This window comes from Leptonotus elevatus, chromosome 6, assembly GCF_054856555.1.
Source record: "Leptonotus elevatus isolate MCC_2025b chromosome 6, RoL_Lele_1.0, whole genome shotgun sequence".
NCBI classification, from domain to species: domain Eukaryota; kingdom Metazoa; phylum Chordata; class Actinopteri; order Syngnathiformes; family Syngnathidae; genus Leptonotus; species Leptonotus elevatus.
In genome coordinates, this window is record NC_141244.1 from 17671517 (window position 1) to 17692957 (window position 21441).

Sequence of the window (21441 nt, forward strand, 5' to 3'; positions counted from 1 at the left end):
CCTATAGACAAAGGGAAACAGCAATAGAGGATTACAATTAATGGATTTATTAAATATATTAATTATACATTCATTTAAATGAATGTAATTTGTGTGTCATTTTTTTGTTATTAATTAGAAATAGGCACGCGGGAATAGAGAATTATAATGTAATGAATAGGGTTATTAAATAAAGCAATACATTTAAAAAATAATAATTTCAATACAATTATTGTATTATTTTTCTAACAATTAAAAATATTTTTTAATATGACTAAACTATAAAAACTACTTGTGAACAATGTTTATTTTGTATGCATTTATTTGCATTATAACTTTTATTTTATTTACATTTGTTTAAAAATAAGCATTAAATACTATCAAGGAATGTAAACAATGTTCCTTATTAACAATTATTTTTTAATCAATGTGATTTTATTACAGTTTTAATTGATCGAATCAATATTAAAAAATAAAATGTAGGAATTGTTATTTGTTATTACAAATATTTGTGGTATGATTATCAACATTATTATTATTATTATTAATATTAGTGTTGTTATTGGCGGTGGTGTGTTATATTAATGAATGTTTAATTATTTTTAAGAATTACTGTATATGTAAAATGTGATTGTTCGCAGTGAATGTTATTTGCCATAAATACAAACAATTATGATTATCAAAATTATCTTATATTCTTTTTAAAATTAAAACTAAAATAAAGTAAACATCCAGTAAAATGGCCACATTAATTGTAAGTTTTCTAGTATTGTATTTTTTTAATTAACAGTCTTTAAAAGAATATTAACATTGTTATTTAATGCCATTTAACTGAAATTTGTTTTTGTTTTGTTTTTTTATCCTAATAAAAAATATCAACTATCGTCATTACAAATACTGTGTATACATTTCAAATGTATTAAATCGGTGCATATCCTTTCAGCCACAGTAATTTGAGCTTCAATGGAAGTTTGTCATACTTGCCTTAATTCGTTTTTGAAGCATCCTTTGTCTTGGTTTAAACAGCAAAAGACAAAAATGACTCCAAATGTGCCACGTTGACTCCATCATATTCCTTCTAGTCCAGTATCTCCTTGATGCACCAGCAGCAGAGCAGGAAGTAGAGGCACTCCTTGAGCGACTGCACAAAGCCGTAGGCCGCGTTCCCTCCTAGCAAGTTCTTTCCGCGGCCAAGACCCATTGCCATGTCTCGCAGCTGCTGCCCCAGTGAGGATGATGAGTTCGAAGGTGCGGGCATGGCCTGAGGAAGAGGACGCTGAGGATGCATGGCTCCAGAGAGGAAAGGGGTCAAGGAATGGATGAAATGGGAGGCGAGCTCTGATAGGTGGGGCAGGATTGGACTCATGCAAGTGCTGGTGGGCTTCCTTCCCGGTCCTCGTACGGCGCCCCCTTCTCGATCCTTCTGCTTGTTTACTGTACGTCCTTCCACGCCGTCTCTCCTTGTTCACTGACACCCCCCCTCTGAATCAGCAGCTAATGTTAAAAGCTCTTCACAAAGAGGAGAGTTCCAGTAGATCACAATCACATACATACAACGCTTTGTTGAGGACAGTGTGACAGGCCATTGATGTTGCATTCTAGCAGTTTGGGGTTTCGTCTCTTCATTTAGGCTGCAGTGAAAGAACATCCATCCATCCAATTTCTATAGCGCTTTTATCATCATTAGGGTCACATGTGAGCTGGAGCCATTGACTGGTCTCAGGGCAGGGCACTTTTATTTATTTATTTTACTAACATAAAAATTGTAGTCTTCCATTTTGGACTGATTTTCAATTACAGACATTCTCTCTCTTTTAACCTCAATTTCAAGACCCAATTTTTGAATAATGTGTTTTTAGGCTAAGAAAACAAAACACTGTTGCTATGTCATTGTGGGAAATGCTAAAGCACTCCCAAATATGTAATTGTGATTTTTATCCTCCACTTTTTTTTGCCGTATAACATCTCCCACATAATACTTTCGATTTACACTGTTCACATTTCAACTTGCTTAAAATATTCACGCCTCCTCGTGGTATATATTGTCTGATTCCACATTACTTACAGTATTTGCACAATTTAACTTTAAACATCAACTTTTCCGCATTCATTTTCAATAGGACAGACATTGAATTTTTTCTAAGCATCACTTTCCACGCCCACTTCCATGCATAAACTTTTTTTTTTTTTTTTTTTTTTTATAGAGCTCAATATTGTTCATTCGGAAATGTCATCATCATTGCTCTTTTTTTTTTTTTTTTTTTAATATATATATATATATATATACACATACATACATACATATATACATATATACATACATACATACATACATTTTTTTTTTTTTTGTGTGTGTGTGTGCGTGCGTGCGTGCGTGCGTGCGTGTTTGTTAGCTCACCAGAAAACCTATTAGAAAAAAAAAATCTCATACCGTTCACCTAAATCGAACACCAGGAGACCCGAGGGGACCGAAGAAAACCAAGGAAGGTGAAATCCAGCACCGACCAGACACCCCCCACCAGAACTCCTCCCCAGCCCAAGAAACATCCAGACCCCAACAAATCCAAAAAACATAAAATCAGGGAGGCCTCAAGAGACCAACGGAGAGACCGAGAAAAGGAAGGAAGGACAGACGAAGCCGCGTGAGATCCGAGACACCAGCCTCCACCGATTCAATAACCTGAGGAGGAAACAGATTGTGTCTGAGTTTCGGTAGATGCTGGTGTGGTGGATCTGGCATGCATGAAAATCTCCACCAAAGAGGGGAGCCGTCGACCCCCGCCGGAACAGAGCAAGCGCAACACCTCAGGGCCCCCCAGGCCGCGGCAGCGCCAAAGGACGACCCCCGGGCCCCACCAGGGCCACCGGCCGGAGAGCAAACCCAGGAGCAGGAGCGCCCCCCGCCCCAACCCGGCCCGCGCCCCCGGCCCAACGCAGCAGGACGGGGCACTGCAGGCCCACCAGGCCCACCAGGCACCCCACCGGCCCCCAACCCCCGCCCCCCACAACCCCCCGCCCCCCATCCACCCCAACCCAGCCCCATGCATAAACTTATCATCACTACCAGGTGTCTGATACTGCTCGGTGGCACAGTTGGTAAAGTGCATTGTCCAGTAAGCAGGAGGTCATAATTTATCTCTCAATTTACTTCATAAGCATTCCACATGCATTCAAATCTTAGCATTCAGCTTTCAGCAGTCCCACGCAATTTGTCCAGAAATTGCACTTAAGTCTCGTTTGAGTTAAAAATGGACCACCGAAGCATGCTTACGCAAGTTTGTCATAGTTTTCACATAATACTTATTATAAAAACGTTCACTTTGACATGTTTTGCCTTCTTAGCCCTAAAACATGCAAGTGAATCAACAAAGAGTGTTTTTAATATTGTTACTCACTTTTTATAGGCAGGAATTCAAAACGTGCCAACAAAATGAATGAATGATATATGCATTTATTTATATATGCAATCTAGACTTTCAGTTACAGGTGTAAACACATATTTTCCCTATAAACAAGTATTAAAACAAAAACACATACAAATCAAATCACCTTTGCACATGTTTTTTTTTTTTGCTTTGTTTTTTTAAGTATCCTTTGGCTTTTTTCCCCCAAGACACAAATCAAGTCACCACCACGGACACAAAAAACAAAAAATTTATCAATGCATTTTTTTTTTTTTAATCATGCGGCAAAGGCAGGTGTGATGAACACAAGACCACTTGACAAATGGTGCGGTTCTAACGATCGCAGTCTGGACCTAAAGCAGTGCGTGTGTGCGTCCAGGCAGGTACAGTTTAAGCTACCGTGTGACCAAAAAAATCCCTTCTCATATGTCAACATGTCCATCTAAAGCTCCCTGTGAGCTACTCATCACATTCACACTATAGTCAAGGTTATTTACAGATGCTCAGGAACCCCCCCAAAAACAACAGGTGACATCAAGTATCTGTGACTGTACAAGCTCAATGCGTGCATCAGATGCGATTGCCATCACTGGATCAGCTAGTTTACTGACGTGTCTCTTTTTTTTTTTTTTTTTTTGCAGTCTTTTTTAACTGAGAGCGTTTGTGAATTAAGTACATAAGGTGACTGCACTCAAGTGACTGCATTGAAGAAACAAGGCACAAAGAGATTACAAAACAAATAGAACATGAACCGGTAACGAAAACAGCACACCCAGGAGTGACATTTGGATTTCTGGTTCCTTCTGTTTAAAAGAAACAAACACACAAAAGTATGCATCCAGTCCGTATGACACACGCAGCTTTAGGCAAATCAATCGTGTTTCCTTTACATTCTTGTCTGCGGATTTACACGAGAGCCTGTAGATTGTCAATGCAGACATACGGTGGAACTTCCAATGCTTCAAAAGTTGAGTTGAAGCGGCATTTTTGTGAAAATAGGTCCCAAAATGCAAAGTAGTAATTTCCATCATGAGGTCCAATTTGACTTATTTACTACAAATAACGTCTCTTTGTTCACCTTTCTATGCCAGTGACGTATAGTGACAGGCAGAAAAATAAAATGCTCCTCCACTAGATGGCAGAAGGTACAATTCACCTGTGTATCCATCATACAACCGAATATGTGTTCAACTAATATTTATGAGTAAATTGAGAGGAGATTATTTTAGTATTCATATTATTTGTGTCATTTTTGTTTGGTGCTGTGTGGTGATATTTTTCAAATGTAAAATATGTGCCAAGCGCAATCATATTATAGCAATTCAATTCATTTTCAAGATTGGAATCCAGAATGTCTCAACTGTGAGGCAGATATGCCAAACAAAATTAACTCCTCACACCATTACATTTGACTAAGTAGATGCTAATGTAAGTGCACTATAAATTACCACTAGGTGACAGCAGTATTCCTGGTTCTGCTTCTTCTCTATTATGGGCCTCTGTAGTTTTACTTGACAGTTTTTTTATTTATTTATTTTCACACTTATTATATATATATATATATATTATTAGGTTTTATGCTCGACCATTTAAGTCACCCATGTTGTTGGAGATTCCACTGTATATTGGTATCTAGTCACTAAAACACATCTCTAGTCATTGCTGGTTGATGACATCACAGCACAATTCTCCAATGGTGATACATTTGAAAGTACTATACAAAATATATATTTTTTAACTTTTTTTTTTTTTTAGGTTCATTAAATTGTTGCTCAGATTCCCGGTGCACATCCTCTGCTGTTCTTTGGCATGACGGGTGTGTGTAATCGCTCCTATGAAGTCCAGTATGTCACGAGATAAAATATATTTAAAAAAACTTCCCAAAACACAAAAAGAAGGTGATCATTGGCATAGCAGTCCCAGTTTTGCATATATGCTTTTTTTTTCTTTTTTTTGCCCCTCATCACAAGTTCAACAGTCCTTAAGGGGGGAGTGGTTAGGGTCTTCAAGGCTGCTCTTGAAGGTGAGTTTGTTTATTTAAAAAAAAAGCAACAACAAAAAAAGCTTGTTTTTCTGCCTGGCGACACGTCCAAGGATGGAAATCACGATGAAAGCATGCAAGCTCATGTTCTATCCATGCTGCTGTTTTCCATGTTCCTTTTGTTTTGAATTATTACAAATTAAGACATTTTTTTCATGTTTTTTTGTTGTTTTTTTTGTTTCTTGGATGTTCCTCTCTGCTTCACAGTAGGCTGTGACGACAACGCAGCAGTGCTTAAGGGTGGCTTGCTTGATAGTTGAGACTGCACTTCACAGTTTGGTTTACAACAGCAGCATGTCAGATTTATTTTTTTCCTTTTGGTGTTGTTGTGTGCATTCCTGTGGTTGTATTTGGTGGAGCCACGTATGTTTGTTTTGGGCTTCTTCTTTTTTTTTTTCAGGCTCTGCGCTCCACCGGCTGTTGCAGACACACTTCACTTCCCGCCGACACGATGGGGAGTCTGTTGTCCATGTGGTAGCTGATCAGGTGACTCACACTCTCGAACCGATGGTCTTTTGTACGGACCTGTGAGCACAAAATATATGTTAGGAAAACTAAATCTGTCATAGCCTCCATTCTTATTTTTACACAGAATTACTGTATAGCTAATGATATAGGAAAAAGTTTGGCCATGCACAACACATTTAATTAAATATAAATTACAGAGATAAATTACTTTTATCAATATAAATAGCATATAGCTGAATGACAAGCATGAAAGCTACGAGAGGTGCTGTCTAACAAATTGGAGATTTTTACTGTAATTATAGTTTTTTTTCTATTACACGACTAACAAAGACGAGTATCTGATTTGTGGCCTTATTCATTTATTCTGTGCTATTTTATTATTTTATTTTACTTAGTATGCAACGAGTTATGCAACTCCTCAACTCCATCATGCGGTCTGAAATGCTGACATTCTTTTGTCCAGTCAATTTTGTTATTGTGTACTCTTACACGAAACAATTAATTCATATTTCATTGTATTAATTATTGTTTATTGGGGTATGTATTACTCTTGAAGGTCAGTTAATTCCTATCAATTGTCAACTTTGAACCCTTTTAAGTTCCAAAATGTCCTATGAAAATTTTACATAAATGTTCCGTCTCTTTGTAAACCTTATTATATCACAAACAAGTAAATAAATAATTTCATATTACTTAACAATGTACACCGAATGTCCCAAAAGTCACTATTCACTTCTTTTTTATCATTCGGATAGACGTGAGGCTGTCATCGTTTCACAGCTTAGGCTTTGCAGTTTTTCTAAGCCTATCATTCCCTTGCCCGTGGCTCACCAGGTGACATTGGAGCACCATTGCGAAATTTCCACCTGGCAAGAAGTTATTCAGTCCCCAACGGCAGTTCACTGACAGTCTCGAGAAGCTTTATTGCCATCAGACTGCTCATACGCATAGTACATCTTAAGCCTCAGGTTGTTGAGCATCACAATATTTGGCTTGAAGCCTTTGAATAACCTGAAGTTGGTCCATATTTGGACATGAAACTGTATGCAAAATCCCCGCGTAACCCCTCAATTATGCCATCAGGACTCACCACTCCCTCCGGGTCGACGAGGAGCAAATGTTTGGGCTGTCCGCCCTGCTGTCCCGTGAGGACGTACTGCCCCGGCGTGGTTCCCGACTCCCGCACCAGAAAGTCTCCGTCGCGGCCCAGCAGCCTCTCCGCCTCCCTGCGACTTAAGCTGCCATGGAACCAGGTCTCGCACTGTAGCTGCTCCACCAGAGGGGGCGCTGCTGTCACGGAACCCCCTAGGGCATCATCAAATGGCTCTTTAAAGACAGAGGGATTTGTACTTGTATTAGGAGGACGAGATGTATCGACTCCATTTTTTAAAGTGGATTTTCTGGCACTATTCACACTATGTAGAGATCTACTTGACTTGTGTGCAAAACATAGGCTGGTTAATGGTGTCTAAAGTGAAAAGCTTAGGCAGTCAGCCAGTCATGCTACATAAAATGCACTGTTAATAGGCAAAGGCCTTTTAATACTCTCATCTTCCTGCAGGCCTACAAACTAAATACACGCATGCACACATGCATACCTGTTCTTATTGCATGGGTAACTGATTAACCCTTCATTTCCTCAAAGTAAAAATGTAACTATAGCTACCAGGTCATGCACGACCCTTGCCCATACTGATAGTACATATCATTAAGAAGTGGTAGGCAGTAGTTTATGAAGGCTTTTCTGGGTCAAAATTAAAGAATTTTTTTTTATTATATAGTACATAGTGAACAAAAATATCTAAATGATTAAAAAGGCAATCATTATAAACATTTAGACTTGAATACTGCACGTTCAATATAATTTTTGATTACACTTTTATTACATATTTTATTGATTTACTATTTTGACAAAAACAACTTTGATAGTCACAATTCCATACTGAATAAATAATATACTCAACAAAAATATAAACGCAACACTTTTGTTTATGCTCCCATTTTTTATGCGATTAACTAAAAAATCTAAAACTTGTTCCACATACACAATATCACCATTTCTCTCAAATATTGTTCATAGACCAGTCTAAATCTGTGATACTGAGCACTTCTCCTTTGCCAAGATAATCCATCCGACCCACAGGTGTGCATCAAGATGCTGATAAGACACCATGATTAGTGCACAGGTCTGCCCACAATAAAAGCCCACTCTGAAAGGCGCAGTTTTGTTTTATTGGGGGAGGGGAGGGGGTGTGGTCTGGGGACTCAGAAAACCATATAACCCCCCCCAATAAAACGATACTGGACCTTTCAGAGTGGCCTTTTATTGTGGTCGCACCTGTGCACCAATCATGGTGTCTAATCAGTCAATCTTGATATGGCACACCTGTGAGGTGGGATGGATTATCTCGGCAAAGGAGAAGTGCTCACTAACAGATTTAGCCTGGTTTGTGAACTATATTTGAGAGAAATGGTGATATTGTGTATGTGGAAGAAGTTTTAGATCTTTGGAGTTAATCTTATAAAAAATAGGAGCAAAAACAAAAGTGTTGTTTGCAATTTTGTTGAGTATAATAAATAAAATAAATAAATGAGCACTACACAGTTAATGTAGAGTAGTAAAATGTGTGAGGTGCATTAGGAAGTTTTATTGTTAACAAACAGTAGTTAACTTATTTTTTTAACTATAGTATAGTTAAAAATGATAATGTCATTTAAAAACACATACATTTGATTACGTGCTATGGTTAGTCATAGTAACTCACTCATGTCAAAAGCATCTCTGTGAGCGTTGCCATTGGCGGCGGCTGGTGGGCGGGGCTTATCCACATTGACGTAAGAGGGGTCATCAAACATCTCTCGCCCCCCTTCCTTGGCACCTACTAAAAGCAAGCACTGAATTTATGTTACGCTAGGCATATTTAATCTTTCACTCTTCATTCTGCGCCTGAATGATAACCTTGACGCATCCCATCTGCTGCCTCACGGGCAAAACGGAGCTCACCTGGCAGAGGCGGCAGAGGCTGCTTGTGAATGTCATTTTGACCCGGCTGGCCATAAGGCTGTAAAAACACACACACACACACATTAGAAATGATTTATACACATGTAAAATGGTACTGCATGTGCAGAACGTTCGCCTTTGGCTGCTAAAAAGGATTAAAAAGTCAATTGTGATGTGCTGATATTAAACAGAGTCTCAGTTACGCTTGCCATACAATCGATTATGCTCTTATCTCTTAAACGCAGAACCATCAGGATCTGTGTTTCATGTGAAAGCAATGCATGCGTACATAACTCTTGTCTGTCTCACCAGTGTGGCGCCCGGACGTGGTCTGATGTCAACCAGACCACCAGGGGGAGGCTGTTTACCGGGGAAGTTATTATAGTACGGGACGTCGGGCAGGAGGGCGGCCTCATCGTCTTCTTCCTCCCATGCAGAGCCATCAAATGGAGCCATTCTGATGTAGAAAGTGGTGCACATAAGTCAAGATTGTATACAAACATGAAGTCAAGCCAATAGATGCATGTGTGCATGAGTACCTGTCATGAGGCGTGACCAGTTTGGGTGGGTTTTTTAAGTACTGTTTGAAGCGTAGTTCAAAGGCCTGGCCGATGGTGCTGATGACTTCCTGGGCTAAACCCTCAGAGCATTCGAGAATGTGACATGCTGCAAGACAAGAGGACGATTATTTGCGTTTGCTCAAATTATATGGCTATTTACATAAACAAATAAATGCATATTTCCTTGGTTATTGTTACAACATGACCACTCCACAGTGTGGCCTGCCTAGGAGCTTGCCATTTTAGTGTTTGTGCTCTAGTTTTAATCTATACATATTGTAGCTCAGCATATGTATTTGTAAATATAAATCTGTTGAGTAGGTCAGCTGGAAATGACAAATGGCAAAAGACATATTTTTTCTTTATTTTTTACCAAGTCTAAATTTTAATATTATCTTCTCAATGCATATCTAATGTTGTGTTGATGACAAAACTCTACATTATGTGAGAAAAACCCTTGAAAAAAAAAGATTGTCAGATATTAATTTAATTTAATTTAAATTAAATGGATGGATGGATAAAGGAAACAACTTCTTAGAGGCATTTTCTTCCATTTTCTCCACTGTATCAGGAATTACCGTAGCTTAATAAAGTGAACAAAAAAAAGTGGAATCACTCTTTTCTACTTCAGATGACGTTGCTCTGTAATGTGAGACAGTGTGTGTCAAATTCCGATAAATACATTTATAAGGATTCCTTGGAATAACTCATTTAAGTCATTGAAGGATGAATTTGCAGTGCTTTCTGCCCACACAGTAATACCCTATTTTTTCACTCTTATCATCCTTTTGAACACAAGCTAGGAGTTGTCAGAAATCTCAACGACAGAGAACAGATGCCAGAAAGAGGAGACAAACTACCTGCAGGAACCATAATTGGGCCTTTGTCAAATCCAAAAAGAAAAGTAGAACCTGCCACTGCACCCTGTCCAAAACAGGAGGTGGAATGTTGTGGTCCCCTACATGCGAGGTTTGTTAGAGAAACATTAACATACTGTAACATTCCAATGCAGTTCAAATCCAGCAACACCCTCAGACAAAAACAGGTTCACTGCAAGGACAAACTCAGGGAAGCAGTGCAGTTCCCTGGTGTCAGTGTATTCTTTATTATACACAATATAATCCTTACAATTCAACTAATAATGTGTATATGGCATGGTTTTGTCAAAATACCACTCCATTTCAAGAATTACTGCACACTTTTGACCCCCCAAAAAAAGCCTTTCTGAAATCAGCCTGTTTTGAGGGGGCGGGCATTACATTTAAATTGAGTGATTCTTCCACCTACAGTATCACTAGGGGTACTGTAACCACACTTGTCTGCGAATCACTCGTAGTGGATCCATGTATGAGGTGCATACAGTGGACACATTGGCAAAAAACACAAATACAAATTCCCACCAGGCCAACATCTTCACTGAACAACTAAGTATGTGTTGCTTAGGAGAAGCGAACATTGATAAAACTCACACCAAATGGCGGATTACTGTAATAAATCACTGTTAAGTTACATTACAATCCGGCAACATTCAAATTGGCTTGCTCACAGACATTTTCGCAAATAGGGAGAAAGAGTAACTTGATTTTAACCATTTTAATGGCTCGGCAGGCACTCTAGAGACCTTAACTATCTGTACACAAGCATTTAAAAAGTCGATTTCCCATAATATGTCTCCTTTAAGGACAAAATGAATCTGTGGTGGATAGGAAAGACTTTAAGTGACAGAACGGCAATGTTGCTGCTATTGCTCACCTCTCTGGTTGACTGGGTCTTTGGCCACATATGCTACGTACTCAGCCATGTCCTGAGGGAGAAAGGGCGAGGCGTTTAGGAGAAAGCAAGGGGAGAGAGGGGATCAATATAGGAAGAAGAAGAAGAAAAAGTACAGTGCATTTTTGTGACAGAAAGGCTGGCAAGAAGAAAGACCAAGCCGCAAGCTTTTGGAGTTGTAACAGGAGTTAGGAAAAACATAACACAGAGCTGAAAGAGAGATAAGCAGGAGTAATAATAAGATCAAGCTTAGAGGAGAAGAAGACCGGCGAGGCGGCAGTGGAGTGAGTGGTAATCATTGGAATAGAAGATGACAGAAAGAAGCAGGAAGGACTAATATGCAGGCTGTTGTTGGAGGAAGACGGAAAAACGGCAGAGAGAGAGAGGGGTGTGAGATCAGAGAAGGGGCTCGGGTGACTCACTGGGTCTCCTCCAGAGGCGAAGGAGATGGACTGCATGTGATGATTGGCGATTATCTGTGGAGGGAAAAAAGGGAAGAGGACGAGGAGACAGACAGAAAGAGAGAGAGAGACATGGATGACATGAAGGGCGGGAGATGAGAGCATGTGGATGAGGAGACATGCAGAGTCATTACTGGCAGAAGTGCTTTGTTTTTCCGTCACGTGAGTGCCATGAACTCTAGCGGCGATATAAAAGCTAAGGGCAACGCGTAGGACATCTTTTCAACAGTTTGCAACAAAAGTGGAGGACGAATCAATATCAGCATTAACACTTGACAATACTCTCTGCTCTCAGTGTTTGGCCAGAGGCTCATTTTGCGAATATCTGCCTGTTTGTGTTAAAAAAATAAATAAATAAAAAAGTACACATAACAAGGGTTGTAAAAATAGTTGGACAGTGTCCATGGGAATTCATAGAAGTGGAAATGGCCATTTACAAGAATAAACTGCAGGATGTTCTAGTTGAAGAAAAATATCTTACAGCATAATTACTGTTATAGAACAACCACCTTTATTAAACATTTAGTTGCACTGCGCGCATCCCTCGGTTTCACACAAACACTTCCTGCACAGCAAATGAGGCAACAGCTTCTGCATGCAATGATAACTTGGAAATTGGTATATAGGAAATTATTTGGCTATGGGCAATAAAATTGGAGAAAATGAATTTTACAGGGCAGATGCTAGCATAAATTGCAAGTGGATGAAATAGAATGGCTAATCTGGCATGAAAATGACCTGCAAATGGCACATTTTTTACTGGTCTGAAAACAATTGTCACTTAGCTTTCCATTACATCTGTCAAGCATCCTCAAATGTACTGTACAGTTAAATGTTTTAAGATGGTGACCGTTTGGAACTAATTAATTCCCTTTACATGTTTTGATCAACAAGGACGCCAACCAGCATCACTTAACTTGTGCTCAGTTTTGGATGTATCACTATCACAGAAGACTTCAATTCATATTTGGATTACACACAGAGAGTCCTTGACTGAGGAAGGCTGCACACCCACGTTACAACCCCTACGTTGGCGTTCCCCTCTGGAATTTGACCTGAAGATGTTAAATGTTGCCACTGCGCTATAATTTGCGTGTTATCTTTCAAGTTACGCAAACCCTGTTCATCCTCTGCGCTCGCAACACCCACCAGACTCTATTATTATTACTCGGATGTTACGTATTGGCTTTTTTTTGTCTGTCATATGACTGGTTTAATATGCGATTACTGCCGTGTGTGCAATCGTGGTCACTGCCAAAGAGAGATTCTGTCCCACCTGTTTGCAGTCGGATGCCAGCAGGTTGAGGCTGCTGGTGGAGATGGTGAGGCTGATTGTCATGCCAGCAAACTGCAGATTGCTCTTGCCCAAAATAGACGCAAGGCAGCGTGAGGACGGCTGTGAAGGAGAGAGATAGCAGAAATAAAACGTGTAGCGCATGGGTCACCAACCTTTTTGAAGGGCTGATTAATTCAAAGGGTTACAGTTCATCAATGTGAAGAGACTGATCATGTTCACTGTTTCTCATAATATCAACAATGAAGGTAGGGAAACAGATAAATATCAATATGCAACACTTGATTTCTATACATCTTTGCAAGTGTTAACATTAACAAATGATTACTTCTGCAACATTCCTCGATAAACACAACGTCCCATCACTAGTGAGCTATTTCTAGAGCAGGCCCACGAGCGACTCATGTGGTCCTTGGAGGCGATCTGGTGCGCGCGGGCACCTTTTGGTGACCTTTGGTTTAAAAAAAAAAAAAAGAAAGAAAGGACTTTCATAATAGTCTCAGCATGTCCGTGTAGGAACCTGTGGGTGTGGGTGTGTAAGTGCTCGTGACTGGGCTGGGGTGCGAGAGAACAGCTGCAATTGTGAAAGTGATCCTGTCTGCTGTGCAAGACCAACTGTGGCCCATGAGGAGCAGACAGGACGATCCACAAAGGCCAGGCCCAGACCGTTTCACGAGAAGACCAGTACTATTGTGCCAGTCTGTCCGTGGTAGCAAAACTTTGGGATAGGACTCCCGTGCCTGGCTAGAATAACCAGAGATTACAATAATTAGAGGGACCTTTTAGCTTAGCTAAATCATATAATTGTGTCGGCTACGCTCTGCTACGGGCAAGGAATTCCTTGGTTGAACAGTGCTATGACGCGGGGCCATTGAGTATAGCCACCTGTCTGTTTTTAGTTTTACAAGAATACCGAGTACAGACCGGCTGTTGCAGCTAATCTCTAGTCCTCATGACATTGGCTCCATACAGCCGAATGCCCCAAAAGTGGAACAATTTATAAAAAAAATGCCTCCAAGGTATAACAGAACTTTATTACGCGAGACATTTCATGTGTGGAGAGTCACTGTCACCAAAATACACAAGTAAAAATCAATGAATGAGGTGATCATTGCCACCCTCAAATATCCACTCTCACATTTTTGTCTTGGCCATTTCCTCTCTTTGTATTATTATAATATAGCTAGGCCAGTTCAGTCCTCTTCCTCCTTGATAATCGCACCATGTTGATTAGTAGCACTTTAATTTTGTCTTGTGGTTAACTTAATTTTAATTCATATTAATACATGTTTTATGAAGGCGCCACTTTTCTCCTGGAATGAATCCACCCACTTTAAATTATGTCCTATGGGACTAACTTGGAAGTCGCACCGTATTCAACTTTGGATATTCCGCTGTATAATCTATGTCTCTACCTCTCGAGCCCCTCATGTAGCGAGGGCGCATGATTTGTAATTACCTGCAAGTACACCACTGTCCGCAGAAGTGTACAATCAACCTAAATCCAGACGCATGTGTGATGCGCCAGATTGCGCGACTGAATAGCCGACTGACCACAGAGTGGACAATCAAGCTAAATCTAGCTCTTATCCCGAAAACCCTTTACCACCGCTGCCCACTTAAGAGGTATAAATAAATAATGTCCCAAATGGGTGTGTGTACATAGACAGTGTGCACGCTGTGTACCTTTCTTCTTCGCTGTGCTCCTTTGGCTCCCGGCACAGCTTCGCACACCATCGAGATGGCCTCCCTGAAAGATTTACAACATGCAAGCATGGTGTACCATATCATTACCACTGACACCTTTCTGGACTCGCTTGTTGTGTTGCGTGGATCAAATGACCGAAATGTATTGTCGCTTGGGGGATGTGCTCGCCCCGCCAGCGACACAGACGAAAACATTGCGACGGAAACCAGAAGGAAACCACTGGAATGCCACAACATTCTAATTTAAGCAGACACACACCATGCAAATACAAAGTCAGACTCTTCAGCGGGGAAAAATGACGGACAAGCAGGAAAACAGAAATGTGTCCAGCCACATTTTAACCATATAACCAGACGCATGAGGAATGCAACGCTCGAAATAGCAAACATTGTGGCCTCACCTGGTGACCTGAGTTCTTGTGTTGAAGTCCAGGGCTCGCATGGATTGTAGGACCTCCACGCAACCCATGTACTGCACAGGAAATAGGAAGCAAATGCAACATGAGCAACACAGGAATAAAACAACCTTTTCCTCTTATCTTAACTATTGAAAAGTGTGCCAAATAAACATACAACAAACCCATTAGACACTTTGTTAGGTACATCCGCAATATAAATTACGTGATTGTTCATAAATGTGTCAATACTAGGGGTGTCAGGCGATTATTATTATTTTTAATCGTAATTAATCACATTGTCAATTAATCACTGTTCTAAATGTACAATAAAATGTACAATATTTTTTTCCCTTAAGTTTTCAAACTCTTGTTACCATAAAAGTGAGAAAAAAAAATTAACTAATACAAATATGGCTGCATTTTTTAGTCATTGATACAGTAATTTCGTAATAATTCATAAAATAGAGTTAAAATTAAAAAGATGCACTGTACAGTAAAAAACAAGTGTGATATTGACTTGTTTGGGTCATATATCTGCCACTAGATGGCATAACTGGATTTGTAAGACAGCTCAGTGCATTTTTCTTTTCATATTAAGAGCTAGCTAATCTTTAAGATGAAGTAACTTCTGAAATTCTGTATATTATTAAAATGGTCAAATCCAAAATGACCCCAGTCTCCACAAATATATGCATTATTATTAAATGTAATACTGCTAGATTTTGACGTGGGCATGTCTGCTGCGTTGCGACTGAAATTTCCCCAGTCCAGGTTTTCCAAGTGAGGGGCGGTCATTAATCGTATGTTAAATTTTTTTTAGTGCCGTTTAAGGAACTTTATATGGAATATAAACAATATATGGAATGTAATAGTTTACAGATTCATCTTTAAGCTTTTAACTGCTACTGTATAGACGCACCATAAGTTGAAAAGGTATAAGCAGACCAACGGTGACAAGCTACAAAGTCATTCACATACCCGTACGGAGTAGGAAACACCGGTGGTGCTGACCACGTTGTCGGAATGCAGCCAACCACGGGTGGGCTTGTTGACGAAGGAGCCATGCCGCGTCCATTCATCCCCTCCGAGCTGAGCACCTTCTACCCGTGCCCTCCTGGACGCCCCTCCCAGCCGGTTCATGTCCTGCAGCGGGGGTCGGGGAGGGGGAGAAGGAGCGGTTAAAGGGGGGAGCGGGTGATGCAGCGGAGGGGAGGAGCTCGAGCTGCTCCCGTCGTCCCCGGGGGACTCGACAGGTGCCCGGGGCTGCGGTGGCCTGCTGGAGGCCTTGAGTCCTGGGAGTAGGGTGGCAGAGACGCCCAGGCGCAAGGAGCCCATCCTTGGGAAGAAGGAGCAAAGGGTGGTGGGGCTGTTCTCAGGTGGCCGGGGAGAAGAGGGGGGCAAGATGGGGGTGAGGGAGGAGGAGGACAGAGAGGAAGGTAAGCCAGGAGAGGGAGTGAGAGGGGTGGCAGGACTTGAAGGAGGGAAGGACGATGGATTGGAGTTCGTCTCGTCAGTCGAGCTGAGCGATTCACTTCTGAAGTGGGTGTACTTTGTTTTCGGGACAAGCTCCATAGTGGTTCAGTTTTTATGTCAGCACAAGTCCACACAGACTGTAGTGATTCGTATCAAGGTCTTTTTGTTTCTGAATTCAGAGTTTCTCTCTTAAGGACGCACCGCCGGTCTCCGTCAGCGTAAGAGAGGCATCCATCTGTCCAGTTGTCAGTCCTCCACTCAATAACAGGCAGCCCAAAGTGGACCGCTTTAAAAATGGCTTCATCCACAATGACAGCAGTGTTAAAAATGTCTTTTAGGAAAAGAGCGGCGCTCCAGATGATGGCTGTGTACAGATGTAGACGGCGGTTGCTTTGGAGCGTCTCAGTGCGTGACATGTTGACATCAGTTCGCTTCTCAAATCAGAGTTCATTGTGTGATCAGCTCATGACCAAAAACTCATCTTGCTCCAGCGAACAGGATTTTTTTTAAAACTAAGATTTTGTCTCTCAGTCCAGCTGTCATCGGCACCAAAGAAAATCAACACAAGTGATTGTCTCTCAACACCACTTGCATATGTGTGTGTGGGGGATACTGCTCTGAGGAAGGAGTGTGCGTGTGTGCGCGCATGTGTGTGCGAGACAGCTCCCTTGGCAGCTCTGTCCAGCTTGACACAGGCCGATAAAAACCCTATTAGCAGCCAACGAGGGGAATCGCAAGGGGGCTGAGCACACTAACAAGGCGACGACACATACACAACTTCAATTGGTCAATAGCCTACAACACACCTGCAACCTCAATCGGCTAAAGGAGAGAAAGCAAGCTTACAAATATATGGCTAGTGTCCAACTCCTGGTAGAAGCACCCTTGTTATTAAAGCCCGCAAAAATATTCTACTCCCTCTCCTTCTTCCTCCAAACGATTTGGTGTCCGCCCTGACTGGCCCTAGCTGGCTCCCTAACCGTGTTGTCTTCCTCCCTCTTCTTCCAGATCACTTCTGGCGCTGCCTCCTTCCCTTTCTCGGCACTCCTTTCTCTCTTCTCCCTCTCTCCTCGCCTCTCCTGGAAGTCCTCTCTCTTCCTCCACACAATGTACTCAGCCAGCCTCTGCCTCTCTAGCGCCTCCGCCCTCTCCCGCACCACCACTTCCTCTCGCCTCTTCCAGATTATCTCCCCCTCGCCCCCTCCCGCGGTTGCTTGTCCGTTCTCCAGGCTGTCCCGTTTAACAGTACCGCTTGTTTAGAAAGTGTTAACCCCAAGCCTCTCTAGCCTCCCTCGCCTCGAAGGGACAGCTAGAGGCTATACACGCTCACCTACTTAGACACCAGAGTAAATAAGAAAACCAAAAGATTTAAGACTGGGCTAGCATCAGCCCGTTCCTGACAGAAGTTCCTGATATGGCTAAAAGAAGTGAGGCCGTTGTGGTTTGAAATTGGTCACCTCCAGAGCACCATTAGAAATGTGGTTAAGTGTCTGGCATACACTGCAGTAGCACGGTGGTGATGTAACACTAGAGGATGCAGGTCGTTGGCTAATGAAGGGCAACGGGTTTGTTGTGATAGTAATGAGACCTGATTTGAAATATACAATTAAACTCTCACTCTGCTGACCCCCTTCAATGCATAGCGGCACTAACCTTGTTACGCCAAGCAAGATGTCCAGATAGTAGTCAGTTACCTGAGAGAAGAGCAGTGATGTAGGCCTCATTCATCTAAAGATAAAGCTTTCCAAGATGTAATCTACTGTACAGATGTAGTGTACCACTTTATATTCTGCATAGTCCAACCTTAAAGGCAAACAACAGTCTGTTTACATTAACAGTTTCCCACAAGCCAAAGTTCCGCAAAGAAAACAGTTAAACAGGCATCATCTCCGCCTCAGCGTGGCTCAGGCACTAGACATAGTCACAATCTCTTGACCTTTACTCCCTCCAGGGAGATCGGCACACACCTAACTTAGATAACACCTGCAAGGTTTGGCACCAATATCTATGTGAAGTAAAGACAAAAAAGACACTTCAGACAACAGCTGAAGTCCCACGCACCAGCTTGCGGCGGGCGCACAACCAACAGTCGCCCACAACCAGTCTAGCACCACAGAGGGGTTGTCTAGCAAAGCTTGCTAGTCATCCATCTGGTCGTGGATTAGAAGCACCGTGGACGATCCGCTCACAGTCGAACAGTATGAGACAGAAATTGTTAAAGAAGTATGGCTGGAAAAGTCACCCTGCATTAGGGCCATCTAGGGCCAACCATCAAGGGGCCACCAAGGCCAAACCAAACAGTCTAACAAGCCCCAAATACAAATGGATTGTTCTTTTAAAAAAAGATTCAAACTGCAATTACTTATTTAACTAGCACAACTGAACTGTTCAAAGAGTAGTGTTAATCCTCGTGTTGCCAAAAGAATGCTTGGGCGCACACAAGAAACAGGGTAGGTCAGATGACTCCAGAGGAGATGACTCGCTATACGTCCGCGGAAATCCTGAGTCACCTACACATGGACAGTACGATAAACTGCCAAAAACATAACAATAATCAATTATTTAAACTAGCCACTAGTCACTTGCTGTACAGCACCTAACTGCTGAAAAAGGAGAGTTGATCCTTGCGCTGCCAAAAGGATGCTCAAGCGCACAGCAGGTTAGGTGAGGTGACTTCAGAGAAGACCCACTATCACAAGGGGAAATCTTGAGTCATCTGCACGTTGACAGCAGAAGAACCTGCTACAAACATTATACTAATCATTAATTAGCAGTGTCAAGACCAGGTAGCCATGCACAGCAAATTGTCCACGTGGAATGAGTTTGTTAATCTAATTTATCCCACCGCTCCTCCGAGCGGCACTTCAGCATCACTGATGGTGATTCAGGTTCACTGCAGGTGATTAAGGTGAGATCAGGACAAAGGAAGCGGCTGAGACTCGCCATTGGGTGAACACAGAATGGGGAGGGGGGAGACAGGTGACCTGAAACAACCCTGATTGTCTGAGACTGGTGCGCTCAGCACAGACGAGGACCGTCTGGAGCGTGAAAACAAAAGGCAGTAAGTGTTTTGAAGGAATTTTCTAAAAACTGTACACCATTACAAATTAAAATGTACTGCATCGTCTCAACTCAGTGGATACTATTACAGAATGGAGAAGCACCAGTATTAAACAAGTAATACAAATAAAAAAACTTTACATTTCACTCCGTCTGCAGCTGCAGCCCATTGCCATGGCAACAGACGATTAAAAGAGATGCCTGTTGAGGAGGTTTGCTGAGTAAGTCCTGACAACGGCAGAAAAAGAGTTGGCAGACAAAGAGCGTAGTTGAATCGCACGGCAGCAGCTAATCACACTGCCGAAGACTCCACATGATTATTTCTTTGTCTCGCCAAACTCCCCCTGAAAGATCAATAGCTTTCAGGAAATGATCAAAGTTGGAGCGGCGTCGCGCCAGCCATAAAAGCCAATCAATGTTGACATGCCATGTTGGCGGCATGCGACTGGCTCCAACTAGGACATGTACGGCAAGTTAGAGTAAAACAACCCGACAGCAAGCATAGAGAGCAACACAGATGTTTAGAAAACTGGCATAAAAAACAACCTGAATATTTAAAGATAAAGATTGTAAGTAACAACACACTCGCAGACTAGAACTTCAGAAGGTCAACATGAAAAAGTACTACTTGAGTGAGTGGAATTAGTTATTTTCTGTACAAACAAGTTTCTTATTTGGTTTAAAAAACAAACGGGTCCATATTCACATGACAGAAATGTAAGGCGCTCGTCCGTCCGTTCCTTCCCCTCAGTCCTTCCACTCCCTAAAAAAAAACGTCCCCGCTGAAACGCTCTTTCGCTGGATTAATTCACAAAGTCACCATTGGCTACGCGTCTCCATCTTTCCACTTGCCCTCCTCTGTATTGGACTGTCCTCTCCTCTTCTTCTTCTCTCCCCTCCTCTCCCTCATTCACTCATTTCGGGCGGATGGTGGAATGGCAACGCTGCCAGGGCGGACAATGGCACTACTTCATTGTGCTCCTTTTCTCCCCCTCCACTTCCACTCTGTCTGTCCTCCCCCTCCCTCCTGTCTGGGCGGGTGACGCTGCCTCCAATTCTTGCCCTTACCGTCTCTCAGCATCACTCTCTCTCTCTGTAACACACATACAGTACCCCTCCTTTCCTCTCATCCTGTTTCCTACCCTTCCCCCCCACCTCCCGCAACCTCAGTTTAGCTGTGTACATGTGTATGCACAGCAGGACGCTCCCGCCGTACATTAGCTCTTAGAGAGATGGAGATGTGGAATAAGTGAGGAAAAAAGGGCTGGCATGGCTTGGGGGGGGGGGGGGTCGACTGTCCAAAGCGCCGGCTTTACTCATGTTTGGTAACCTGAGATGCTGAGAGTGAAAGAAAAGACAGAGAGACAGGATGGAGACAGTTCACCCTCCCCTACGTAAGGTAGCGACACTGTGCCTTAGTGTTATTCTCTCAGGAGAGCAGCAGCAGAGATTGCCGTTCAAGCGTGAGAAAGCAGTGTTGCGGAAAGCAGAGGAAGTCACCCAGAGTGATCCACAGGAGTCCTCAAATGACACTACAGGCACTGCAGTACCGCTACATAACCATGTGGCGTCTATCTACTGGGTATTTGAGGTGTGTCAGAAAAGTCCCGGGACTGGTGTCACAAAAGATATTCCAAACACAAACTGGGAGATTTCCCCTTTGATGTGGGCCAGTCCTACTAATAGATCCTGCAGTTTTTGCTTTGTTCACTGCTAGGCATATTGCGGTTTTAAAAAGTCATGATTTCAAAACTGCTAACACTTATCATAAGCAGTATGAGTTGTTTTGTTTTTGTAGTCCTAACAGCTGGCAAAGTGATAT

General features: G+C 42.1%; 1 protein-coding gene across 5 annotated transcripts; it reads right to left on the reverse strand.

Annotated features, from left to right (window-relative positions):
- Nucleotides 1–3414: 3414 nt before the first annotated feature.
- On the reverse strand, nt 3415–20756 carry shc1 (SHC (Src homology 2 domain containing) transforming protein 1). Of its 5 annotated transcripts, none has more exons than XM_086077813.1 (12): nt 16065–20756; nt 15090–15160; nt 14668–14731; nt 12964–13083; nt 11649–11702; nt 11209–11260; nt 9436–9562; nt 9206–9353; nt 8897–8954; nt 8658–8771; nt 6983–7197; nt 3415–5949 (listed from the first exon to the last, which is right to left on the reverse strand). In XM_086077813.1, the coding sequence occupies exons 1-12, from the start codon at nt 16656–16658 to the stop codon at nt 5821–5823; spliced, it is 1746 nt and encodes a 581-aa protein (XP_085933939.1). In that variant the 5' UTR covers nt 16659–20756; the 3' UTR covers nt 3415–5820. The 5 variants fall into 5 exon arrangements, with proteins under 5 accessions (XP_085933939.1, XP_085933937.1, XP_085933938.1 ...); XM_086077811.1 differs by having other exon boundaries at nt 6983–7218; nt 16065–20749; XM_086077812.1 differs by having other exon boundaries at nt 8658–8774; nt 16065–20747.
- Nucleotides 20757–21441: the final 685 nt, after the last annotated feature.